This window comes from Macaca mulatta, chromosome 6, assembly GCF_049350105.2.
Source record: "Macaca mulatta isolate MMU2019108-1 chromosome 6, T2T-MMU8v2.0, whole genome shotgun sequence".
NCBI lineage: Eukaryota > Metazoa > Chordata > Mammalia > Primates > Cercopithecidae > Macaca > Macaca mulatta.
In genome coordinates, this window is record NC_133411.1 from 155,056,023 (window position 1) to 155,068,881 (window position 12,859).

Genomic DNA, 12,859 nt, shown 5'->3' on the forward strand with positions numbered 1-12,859 from the left:
CTCACACCTGTAATCCCAGCACTTTGGGAGGCCAAGGTGGGCAGATTGCCTGAGGTCAGGAGTTTGAAACCAGTCTGGCCAACATGGGAAAACCCCGTCTGTACCAAAAGTACAACAGTGCACTCCAGCCTGGGCGACAGAGCAAGACTCCAACTCAAAAAAAAATTTTTTTTTAATTTAAAAAAAGAAGAAAAAGAGAGAGAGAAGCACGCACGCATGCATGTGTGCTGAGAGACAGAACTAAAACAAATATGGCAAACATTTATACTTTGTAACTACAGGTGAAGGGTGGAGGGTGTTCATTGTACTACCATTCCACCTTTTCCGTAGGACTGACGTTCTTTAAAACAAAAGGTTGGAGAAGGCTGGGCATGGTGGCTCATGCTTGTAATCCCAATACTTTGGAAGGCCGAGGTGGGTGGATCGACTGAGGTCAGGAGTTCCAGACCAGCCTAGCCAACATGGTGAAACCTCGTCTCTACTAAAAACACAAAAATTAGCCAGGCGTGGTAGCGGGTGCCTGTAATCCCAGCTACTCGGGAGGTTGAGGCAGAAGAATCGCTTGAACCTGGGAGAAGGAGTTTGCAGTGAGCCAAGATCACACCATTGCACTGCAGCCTGGACGACAAAAGCAAAACTCCGTCTCAAAAAATAAATAAATAAAGTAAAGTAAAATAAAATGTTGAAGAATAAAAAGAAACAGGATTTAAATTTCCTAATCCTATTATGTAAGGGAATCCTTTCAACTCTACTTTTCTTTCCTATTCTTCATTGATAATTATTTCTAATACAAACTTATCACAAATGAAGGTATTTGCAAAAATGATCGAATTACAATACAACTGTTTATTATTTTATGCCAGCATCTTATATATGTCACAAGTGCACAATGGCTGTACATTTTCCTTTTAGTAAAATAGAATCAGTTATTACCTAATTATAATACAGACATAAATATACAAGGCAACCAAAAGACATTAAAATCACTTAGTGATCACTTAGACCATAATGGATGCCCTTTATTTAAGCACTTCTTCAAATGTTGTTTATTTTTAAATAAATTTTCACTATAATAAATTCAACTCATTTCATACTTTAATGCAGCAATACTTGAAAATCCTATTTTAAGCTCTTGAATTGGGTATTACTATTAGATCCAAACTAAAAAGAGTAGAAACCAATCTTATTAGCAATCTTACCTTAATAGGCATTCCAGTACAGTGCAGGCCAAAGGGAAACAGACAACATTTTCCTTTCAATCGCTGGTACCCTACAGCAAACTACAGAAATAAAATCAAATTTAAATTGCAAATGTAAATGCCAGACAAATACAAAATGCGAACTTTTCACACAAAAAAATTAGTTTAGTTTTCTTTTTCACATCCTCCTTTGGAACGCCAATCAGATTTTAGGCATTCCAAACTCACCAATCTAGGAATTACTTTTGAATATGCATACATGCCCTTGCACACATACACACACGGCACATGAAAATTAAATATAAAAATTAAATTACTTAAATGGGCCGGGCGCAGTGGCTCATGCCTGTAATCCCAGCACTTTCAGAGGCTGAGGCTGGTGCATCACAAGGTCAAGAGTTTGAGGCCATCCTGGCCAATATGGTGAAATCCTGTGTCTATTAAAAATACAAAAATTAGCTGGGCATGGTGGCGCATGCCTGTAGTCCCAGCTACTCGAGTGGCTGAGGCAGGAGAATCGCTTGAACCTGGGAGGCAGAGGTTGCAGTGAGCCGAGATCACGCCACTGCACTCCAGCCTGGCGACAGAGCAAGACTCCATCTCAAAAAATAAATAAATAAAAATAAATTACTTAAATATAAAAATTATGCTTTAAGGAATTTTAAGTTCTCTTAACAGGAAATAATAAATTCTATAGATGCCATTTTCTTCAAAACAATATTCATTAAAAACCTTCCTCCCCATCATAGCAAACATAGGAAAACATTACCTCACATTTGGATAAAGAAAACGTGTGTCCCAAATGAAGGCGTCCATTCATATATGGATATGGGAAGGTTACAAAATACTTGCCCTTGCTGCAAAACAACAATATAAAAAAGAAAGTATAGAAGAATAAATGTTAAGTTCCTTTTACAATAAGGAAGTGGGGTGAAGGAAGTGCTTGATATAAATAACTTGTTTAATTATTTAAAAGTAAATGTATAAATCCAGAAATTTAAAACTCTCTAAAATTGAAAATTACTTTAGATTTACAAAGAATAAGACATTTATAGGTTGCTATTAAGAATTAAATAGCCTTGTAACAAATACTAGAGGTTTAATTTAAACTAAAATACTTGAGTAAAGATAATATACTAGGTCAGGCGTGGTGGCTCACACCTGTAATCCCAACACTTTGGGATGCCAAGGCTGGTAGACTGCTTGAGGCCAGGAGTTCGAGACCAGCCTGGGCAACATGGTGAAACCCTGTCTCTACTAAAAATACAAAAACTAGCTGGGTGTGGTGGCATGCGCTGATAATCCCAGCTACTCTAGTGGTTGAGGCATGAGAATCAAGAATCGCCTGAACCTGAGAGGCAGAGGTTGCAGTGAGCTGAGATGATGCCACTGCACTCCAGCCTGGGCAAAAGCGAGACTCCATCTCAAAGAAAAAAAAAAAAAGATAATAAACTAAAAAAAAAAAAAAAAAATTCTTTAATACCCTTATGAACCTAGGCTAATTTAATGTTTTACTGAATAAATGAGATTTGTTTTCACTAGATACTAGATATACATAAAGTAATTCAAAGACCCTCAGGTAATATAAAACATGCTCAATATTACATGATATGTGACAGATTCACTTTAAAAGCATCCTTTAAAGCTTCTTATTATATTTTTTTAAATTTTTTAGTTGTTTTTGTAAAGACAGGGTTCTCAACATAAGAACCACCATGAGCATGAGCTCATGAACCACCATGCCTGGCCTGTATTCTTTTTTCTTATGAAGAATATCTAACATACATACTATGTTATGAAGCGTAATAAAATGAACACGTGTAAACATACCATCTGACTTATGAACCTACTGAAACTACCTGTTTCCTCTCTACCGTCCCTCAAGAGAAACCAACATTCTGAAATTAGCTTTTACCATTCCCTTGTTTTTGAATAGTTTGCACACTTGCCAGCACCCTTAAACAATTTATCATTTAGTTTTGCTCACTGGTGAGTTTCATACAAAAAAACGGCACACTTCATATAGATTTCTGCAATTTGCCTTCTTCACTTGACATTATATTACTTTCTTCAGTGTTGCTGCATACACCTATAGTTAATTCTCTTTCACTAAACAAAGCAGCTTTTTCAGTTCACTTTTAATTATTTTAAATTACCTTAAAGTTAATCAAACCTCTAGAAGCAAATAGAAGCTTCAAATTATAGCTTCAAGTATAACACCAGAGACTGTATTACAGCAATTTCTTTTTCTCTTGAAAAACAAAACAAAACAAAACATAGGCTGGGTCCTGGTGGCTCACACCTGTAATCCCAGCACTTTGAGAGGTCAAGGCAAGAGGATCACCTGAGGTTGGGAGTTCGAGACCAGCCTGACTAACATGGAGAAACCCCGTCTCTACTAAAAACACAAAATTAGCCAGGTGTGGTGGCACATGCCTATAATCCCAGCTACAGGGGAGGGTGAGGCAGGAGAATCGCTTGAACCCGGGAATCAGAGGTTGTGGTGAGCCGAGATCACACCATTGTGCTCCAGCCTGGGCAACAAGAGCAAAACTCCATCTCAAAAAAATACATATATATCTATTAGAACATAGCTTAATAAGCAAGGAAAACAGACTTTTGAATCAGAAAGTCCTAAAAACAAGCCCAGGCCCAGTCAACTCCCAGTGATGTAACACCTTGAACTGGTTACTTAGCCTCTCTGTGCCTCAGTTTCCTCAGCTGTAAAAGAGAAATTTTAAAAGTTGTTAACCTTAAAGGATATTGAGAAGATTAAGGCCAGCCATGGTGGCTCAAACCTGTAATCCCAACACTTTGGGAGGCAAAGGTGGGAGGATTACTTGAGCCCAGGAGTTCAAGACTAGCCTGGGTAAGACAGCGAAATTTCATTTCTACAGAAGAAATTTTTAAAAGGCTGGGCGCAGTGGCCCATGCTTATAATCCCGGCACTTTGGGAGGCCAGGGTGGGCAGATCATTTGAGCCCAGGAGTTGAGACCAGCCTCAGCAACATAACAAGACCCCATTTCTACTAAAAATAGAAAAATTAGCTGGGTGTGGTGGTGTGCGCCTATAGTCCCAGCTACTCAGGAGGCTGAGGTGGGAGGATCACCTCAGGCCAGAAGACAGAGGTTGCAATGAGCTGAGATCACACAACTGCCCTCCAGCCTGGGTGACAGAGGCTCACTCTATCTGACACCACAGACTCTGTCTCCAAATTAAAAAAAAAAAAAAAAATTATGGCCAGGGGCAGTGGCTCATACCTGCAATCCCAGCACTTTGGGAGTCCAAGGCAGGTGGATCATCTGAGTTTGAGACCAGATTGGCCAATACGGCAAAACTCCATCTCTATTAAAAATAAAAATTAAAAATTAGCCAGGTGTGGTGGCACGCACCTGTAATCCCAGCTACTGGGGAGGCTGAGGCAGGAGAATCATTGAACTCGGGAGGCAGAGGTTGCCGTGAGCCGAGATCATGCCACTGCACTCCAGCCTAGGCAAGAGAGCAAGACGCCACCTCAAAAAAATAAATTAAAAAAATTAAAAGATAAAATGAGGCCGGGAGTGATGGCTCATGTCTTATAATCTTAAGAGTTTTGAGAGGCCAAGGCAAAAGGATCACTTGAAGCCAGGAGTTTGAGACCAGCCTGGGCAACATAACAAGACCCTGTCTCTAAGAAAAAACAAATTAGCCAGGCATGGTGGCGCATGCCTGTAGTCCCAGCTACTCAGAAGGCCAAGGAAGAAGGATTGCTTGAGCTCGGGAGTTTGAGGTTACAGTGAGATATGCTTGTGCCACTGCACTCCAGCTTGAATGACAGAGCAAGACTTTGTCTGAAAAAAAAAAAAGGAAGAAAAAGGCTAGGCGCGCTAGCTCATGCCTGTAACCTGCACTTTGGGAAGCCAAGGCAGGCAGATCACCAGGTCAGGAAATCGAGACCACCCTGGGCAATATAGTGAAACCTCATCTCTACTAAAAATACAAAAATTAGCTGGGCGTGGTGGCACGTGCCTGTAATCCCAGCTACTAAGGAGGCTGAGGCAGGAGAATTGCTTGAACCAGGGAGTCCAAGGTTGCAATAAGCTGAGATGGCGCCACTGCACTCCAGCCTGATGACAGAGCGAGACTTCGTCTCAAAAAATAAAAATAAAAAAGAAAGAAAGAAAAAGAAGATTAAGGGGCCGGGCGTGGTGGCTCACGCCTGTAATCCCAGCACTTTGGGAGGCCAAGGAGGGAGGATCATGAGGTCAGGAGATGGAGACCATCCTGGCTAACACAGTGAAACCCCGTCTCTACTAAAAAAAATACAAAAAAATTAGCCGGGCGTGGTGGCGGGTGCCTGTAGTCCCAACTACTTGGGAGGCTGAGGCAGGAGAATGACCTCAGGGAGGCCAGTGAACCAGGGAGGCGGAGCTTGCAGTGAGCCAAGATCGTGCCACTGCACTCCAGCCTAGGCAAGAGCGAGACTCCATCTCAAAAAAAAAGAAAAAAAAAGAAAAAGATTAAATGAGAATATACGTGTAAAAAACCTGCCACATTTGCTAGCACACAGTAAGTGTTCAATGTTAACTTACTATTATTGTTGTTATTATAACAATATTTCTTCAATCTGAAAAAGCACATTTTCTTACATCTCAACATATACGAATCTGGGATATATCTTATAATTGATGCATACATTTATTGTGGCACTGTTTGGGGGAATTATTTTGTTTCTGTTTTTCCAAATATCATGTCATTATCTATGTTTGTCTTTAAATCAGTATTATTTTAGTATCAAGGCAATGCAGTATTTATGAAATAATATCTTCAACATTTATACTTTTACAAGCATTAGGTTTACTCATAAAGAAAAAACATAAAGTTTATATTTTCTGTCTTTGGAGATAATAATCATTATGAGTCTAACAGAATAACTTTGTTTTATCAGTCAGCAAAGAAAAAAATCTCAAAACATCCTTCTTTGTCTAAATATTTAAAATACTGTAGTCTTTAAAACAAAACTTTAGAAAAAAAACTTTACAAATCCCATAAGAAAAAAGATCCTAATTCATATGCAGAAAGTGAAAGTCACCTCCTTTACCCTGTTTCAGGCATTATAAATACAATCTACCTTATGGGTTCCACCAAGCTGTTTCTGTACTATAAGGCCAATGGTTTTAGAAATACAATGTGCAGAACTTCACAAACTATTACTCACCTGGTCTGTTTCTCTAAATTAGATGCATTGACCTCAAACACTCTCTCAGTATCCCATTTCTGTTGGATTTCTTTCTCAATCTTCTTCAAAAAGTCCACTTTGGCTGTTCCTTTTCTTTCCTATTGGACACAAAGAGACTAATCCACTCTGTATTTCAGCATGCTTGCTTTAAAAAAGAATTGGGTTCACAGAACTGAGCTGCTCACTGATAGACTGATTTTTCGATGGTTATCTTGAATTTTAAATGAACATTAAAAATTAGGGTTATCGCCGGGCACGGTGGCTCAAGCCTGTAATCCCAGCACTTTGGGAGGCCGAGACGGGCGGATCACGAGGTCAGGAGATCGAGACCATCCTGGCTAACACGGTGAAACCCCATCTCTACTAAAAAAAAAAAAATACAAAAAAAACTAGCCGGGCGAGGTGGCGGGCGCCTGTAGTCCCAGCTACTCGGGAGGCTAAGGCAGGAGAATGGCATAAACCTGGGAGGCGGAGCTTGCAGTGAGCTGAGATCCGGCCACTGCACTCCAGCCCGGGCGACAGAGCGAGACTCCGTCTCAAAAAAAAAAAAAAAAAAATTAGGGTTATCAGCCAGGCGCGGTGGCTCATGCGTGTAATCCCAGCACTTTGGGAGGCCGAGGCGGGTGGATTGCTTGAGGTCAGGAGTTCAAGACCAGTCTGGCCAACAGAGCAAAACCCGTCTCTACTAAAATACAAAAATTAGCTGGGTGTGGTGACAGGTACCTGTAATCTCAGCAACTCGGGAGGCTGAGGCAGGAGAATCACTTGAACCAGGGAGGCGGAGGCTGCAGTGAGCCGAGATCATGCCACTACACTCCAGCTTGGGTGACACAGCAAGACTCCATCAGAAAAAAAAAATTGGGATTATCATGACCTGTCTACCTCAAACCTCAAAGAAATGGTTGAACAACTACTGAAATATGTAAAAGGCTTTCATATGCTTTTTTAAAATTATATACTACAATGTAACATTATCATCAAATGTTTCTATTTAGTTAAAATACATGAATATCAAAGATACTGATAGAGAACTTCTCTCCAAAATTGTTAAAGAACTGTTCGTATGAAATTAAAATAAAACAGGCTGGACACGGTGGCTCATGCCTGTGATTCCAGCACTTGGGCAGGCCGAGGCGAGAGGATCACCAGAGGTCAGGAGTTAGAGACGAGCCTCTCCAACAAGGTGAAACTCCATCTCTACTAAAAACACAAAAATTAGCTAGGCAAGGTAGCACGCACCTGTAATTCCAGCTACTTGGGAGGCTGAGGCAGGAGAATCGCTTGAACCCAGGAGGTGGAAGTTGCAGTGAGCCAAGATCACGCCATTGCACTCCAGCCTGGGTAACAAGAGCAAAACTCCGTCCCAAAAAAAAAAAGTGGACTCTTTTCAAGTTTCCATAAAACAGTGATTGCATAAGGTATTTTCTTTCCTAAGAAATAATAAGCCTGCACATCTGTTCATCCCTTTCCATTCCTGCTACTAACCACCTTCATTTAGACTATCAACTCCACTGCCCCCTCTCACTCCAAAACCTCTTCTTAATAAGTAACTTGGCTGGATGTAGTGCCTCATGTCTATAATACCAACACTTTGGAAGGTTGAGGAGGGAGGATTATTTGAGGCCAGGAGTTTGAGACCAGCCTAGGCAACATAGCAAGACCTCCTTTTTTTTTTTTTTTTTTTTTTTTTTGCAAGACCTCCTCTTTACAAGAAAAACAATTTTTTTGGCCGGGCCCAGTGGCTCATGCCTGTAATCCCAGCACTTTGAGAGGCTGAGGTGGGTGGATCACCTGAGGCTACGAGTTCGAGACCAGCCTGGCCAACATGGCAAAACCACATCTCTAGTAAAAATACAAAAATTAGCTGGATATGGTGGCACGCACCTATAATCTCAGCTACTCGGGAGGCACAGACAGGAGAATTACTTGACCCCAAGAGGCAGTGGTTGCAGTGAGCCAAGATGGAGCCACTGCACTCCAGCCTAGGCAACAGAGCGAGAGCAATCTCAGCTCACTGAAACCTCCATCTCTGGGGTTCAAGCAATTCTCCTGCCTCAGCCTCCCAAATAGCTGGGATTATAGGCGCACGCCACCACACCCGGTTAATTTTTGTATTTTTGGTAGAGACGAGGTTTCACCACGTTGGCCAGGCTGGTCTCAAACTTCTGATCTCCGGTGGTCCACCCATCTCAGCCTCCCAAACTGCTGTCATTACAGGCATGAGCCACCCCACCCAGTCTGTGAAATATAATTTCTAATATTTTTACAGGAGAAACGATCCACCCACAAAGGCAAAAGTACGTAGGGCCTCAGAAAGCCTAGTTATATCTCCTACCCGACAGTCATGGGCAATATGAAATTTCACTGTATTTATGTGTGTGTGTCTGTGAGAGAGAGAGAGAGGGTCTCCCTCTGCCACCCAGGCTGGAGCATGATGGTACAAGCACAGCTCACTGCAGCCTTGACCTACCGGGCTCAATCTTCCCACCTCAGCCTCCTGAATAGCTGGGACTACAGGCATATGCATCACCACACCCAGCTAGTTTTTGTATTTTTTTTTGTAGATACAGGGTTTCACCATGTTGCCTGGGCTGGTCTTGAACTCCTAGGCTCAAGCAATCCACCAGCCTTGGCTTCCCAAAGTGCTGAGATTACAGGCTTGAACCATTGCACTAGGCCAACTTCCACTTTATTACTAAACTCCTCCTTAACCAACTTGAGTTGACTTCTGTTAAATATAACCAAATGATTTTAAGACATTTATGCAGTTGGGCTGTAAATTCCCAACAGGCAGGAACTTTTAAATCTTTTATAGTCACCTTAGCACCAAGTACAATGCCACAGATACAGAAGTTATGTAACAAATATCGGCTGGGCACGGTGGCTCACACCTGTAATCCCAGCACTTTGGGAGGCCAAGGCGGGAGGATCATGAGGCCAGGAGATCGAGACCATCCTGGCTAACACGGTGAAACCCTGTCTTTACTAAAAATGCAAAAAAATTAGCGGGGAGTGGTTGTGGGCGCCTGTAGTCCCAGCTACCCGGGAGGCTGAGGCAGGAGAATGGCATGAACCCAGGAGGCGGAGCTTGCAGTGAGCTGAGATCACGCCACTGCACTCCAGCCTGGGCGACAGAGCGAGACTCTGTCTCAAAAAAAAAAAATACCTTTTTACCTAAAAACTACCATGGGCAGGGCATGAGAACACTGAGGCCAGAGGATCACTTGAACCCAGGAGGTCAAGGCTGGCTGCAGTGAGCTATGATCGTACCACTGCACTACAGCCTGATTGATAGAGTCCCTGTCTCAAAAAACAAAAAATATGGCCAGGTGCGGTGGCTCACACCTGTAATCCCAGCACTCTGAGAAGCCGAGGTGGGCAGATCACTTGAGGTCAGGCATTCAAGACCAGTCTGGCCAACATGGTGAAACCCCATCTATACCAAAAAATACAAAAATTAGCTGGCATAGTGGCACACACCTGTAGTCCCAGCTATTCAGGAAGCTGAAGTGGGAGAATCACTTGAACCTGGGAGGCAGAGGCTGTAGTGAACCGAGATCACACCATTGCACTCCAGCCTGGGCAAGAGTGAGACTCCATTTCAAAAAAACAATAACAATACAAATAAAAATTTAAAATATGACCATTGTAAAGAAGAATATGAAAGCAAGTATTTTACAAATTACTTAGAACTATGAGTTTCTTTTCATTGTACTGAGTACGGCAAATGCAAGAAAGCTCTTATTCTACTTTTCTGTTTCTCAGAAAAACTTGTTTCTCAAAACCTCAAAGATCAAGTGTAATAAAATCCGATATTGGCCCAAACACCAACTTGTTGTATAACTTTAAGCAAGTCATTTGATCAATCTGAGACTCAACTTCCTCACTGGTAACAAAAGGTTATTTAACTAAATCAGAGTTCCCAAACTTTGGCACTACTTACACTTTGGGCCAAATAATTCTTTATTTTCAGAGGTTGTCCTGTGCACTGCAGGATGTTTAGAAACATCCCTGGCTTCTACCCAGGATCCTTGCTTTTCACTTACACTGTTGCCTCTGTCTGGAAATCTCTTTCTTCCTATAGTCGCATGGGTTGCTCTCTTATCTCGTTTTTGCCACCTTTTTAGCAAAGCCTTCCTTGTTCATCCTTTTAAAAATTGCAACAGGCCAGGCGCGATGGCTCACACCCCTAATCCCACCACTTTGGGAAGCCGAGGCGGGTGGATCACGAGGTCAGGAGATTGAGCCCATCCTGGCCAACATGGTGAAAAGAAGAGGGACTCCCTGTGAATTAAGCATGGTGCCCCTGGCTATCCCTGAGGAAATCTATGTGGCCACAGCCTCCTTTCTTCTTAAAGGGGTATCCTGTGAAACCCCGTCTCTATTAAAATACAAAAAAATTAGCTGGGCGTAGTGGCGTGCGTCTGTAGTCCCAGCTACTCGGGAAGTTGAGGCAGGAGTACCGCTTGAACCTGGGAGGCACCTGGAAGGCGGAAGTTGCAGTGAGCCGAGATGGCACCACTGCACTCCAGCCTGCCAACAGAGCAAGACTCCGTCTCAAGACAAAAAAAAAAAAAAACGGGCGGGATGGCTCATCTGCAGTCCCAGCACTTGCGGAGGCTGAGGCAGAAGGATCGCTTGAGCCCAGAAGTTCGAAACCACGTCCCTACTAAAAATACAAAAAATTAGCCGGGTGTAATGGAGCACGCCTGTAGTACCAGCTGTGGGGAAGTTGAGGTGTGAGGATCGCTTGAGCCCTAAGGTCCAGGCTGCAGTGAGCCATGATCACGCCACTGCATTCCAGTCTGGGCCACAGAGTGAGAATATCTCTCAAATTTAAAAAAATTAAAAAAAAAAAAACTGCAACTGTACTACCCCCACTGTACACTCCCTAGCACCCCTTCCTGCTCTATTTTTTCCCCATAGCATTTATCAGCACCTGACACAATATTACCCACACACAAAAACACTATGAAAAGAGAGATTTTTGTCCATTTTACGGAGAGGCGCTCAATTTTTTTTTTTTGCTGGAAGTAGGAATCAACTTACATACTCCTCTCTCCACCTCGGTTTTATTTATTTATTTATTTATTTATTTAATTTTTAAGACGGAGTCTCACTCTGTCGCCCAGGCTGGAGTGCAGTGGCGCGATCTCGGCTCACAGCAGCCTCCGTCTCCCGGGTTCAAGCAATTATCCTGCCTCAACCTCCCAAAAAGCTGGGTTAACAGGCGCGCACCACTATGCCCGGCTAATTTTTGTATTTTTGGTAGAGATGGGGTCTCACCATGTTGGCCAGGATGGTCTCGAACTCCTGACCTCAAATGATCCACCTGTCTCGGCCTCCCAAAGTGCTGGGATTACAGCAGTGAGCCACCGTGTCCGGCTCTCCACCTTGATTTTAGAAACGCCAGAGAAATAACAAATATGATATCCAAGTACTAAGTAAAGTTAACAGACATCAGCTCCTGGTTCATGAGCTAGCAAGAAACAGCAAAGCCTCTACGACAGGCACGCCTTAAGCGTGGCTCTCTTTTAGAAAAGGACTTTCCCTTCAGGACAGCACATGGACAGCCCCTAGAAAGTGGTCAGTCCGGCACCAGGGCCCCTGTGGACTCTTCCCGCTCAAACTCACCGCCATTGCACCGCCCAGCCGACTGTACAAATCCACGACAATGACCCTGGCGACCTCCACAAAGCAGTGGTTACAACCTTTCCCCTCCCTCTCGAGGATGCCAGGCCTCCCACGAAACTAAAGCACACGCTTCACACCTGCTGAGGCAATCATCCGGCTCCTTACCAACTACGGCCAAGGCATCTCACAGCCCGCCGGGAAGTGTAGTTCCCAGAACACTCGAGCAGAGGCCCAGCAGGCGCTTACTGACTACAATTCCCAGAGAAAAACGGGTTATCGGAAGTCTGCCCGATAGGCCCACTCAGAGAGGAACCGGCAGTGACGTCACTGGCACGTTGAACTACAAAGTCCATGATGCAGTGTGGGATCTCAGAACATCGCGAGTGTGCCCTGGTTAGGTTGGAGTGCTTGGCCATAAACTTTTTCATCCGGTAGAGCTGGTTGCCTCTCGGGATGCCAGGAAACGCAGTTAATTACTATTCGGTGACTGAGGTGCTACTTATGGCTTGCCACTATGCACAGATATTTATTACTGTCAGTGGCATTCAACAGCCCAGCATTTAGACATTGTATAACCGCGTATTAACAATCTCCTTTTTGTTATTGTTGTTGTTTTTGAGACGCAATATCGCTCTGTAGCCCAGGCTGGAGTGCAGCGGCGCGATCTCGGCTCACTGCAACTTCCGCCTCCTGGGTTCAAGCGATTCTCCTGCCCTAGCCTCCTTAGTAGCTGGGTCTACAGGCGCGCGCCACCGCGCCCAGCTAATTTTTGTATTTTCAGTAGAAGCGGGGTTTCACCATGTTGGC

At 43.4% G+C, this 12,859-nt stretch overlaps 1 protein-coding gene across 2 annotated transcripts in view; it reads right to left on the minus strand.

Annotated features, from left to right (window-relative positions):
* Positions 1-12,224, minus strand: part of LARS1 (leucyl-tRNA synthetase 1) — a 67,966-nt gene extending 55,742 nt beyond the window's left edge. The window contains exons 1-4 of one of the 2 annotated variants that reach the window (XM_015141125.3): positions 12,053-12,224; positions 6,398-6,516; positions 1,969-2,056; positions 1,200-1,280 (exon numbers count right to left, since the gene is read on the minus strand). In XM_015141125.3, coding sequence (XP_014996611.3) covers positions 1,200-1,280; positions 1,969-2,056; positions 6,398-6,516; positions 12,053-12,058 — 294 coding nt within the window. In that variant the 5' untranslated portion in view covers positions 12,059-12,224. The remainder of the gene's footprint in view (positions 1-1,199; positions 1,281-1,968; positions 2,057-6,397; positions 6,517-12,052) is intronic. The other variant, XM_028849818.2, reaches the window with a different exon arrangement.
* Between the last annotated feature and the right edge of the window lie 635 nt (positions 12,225-12,859).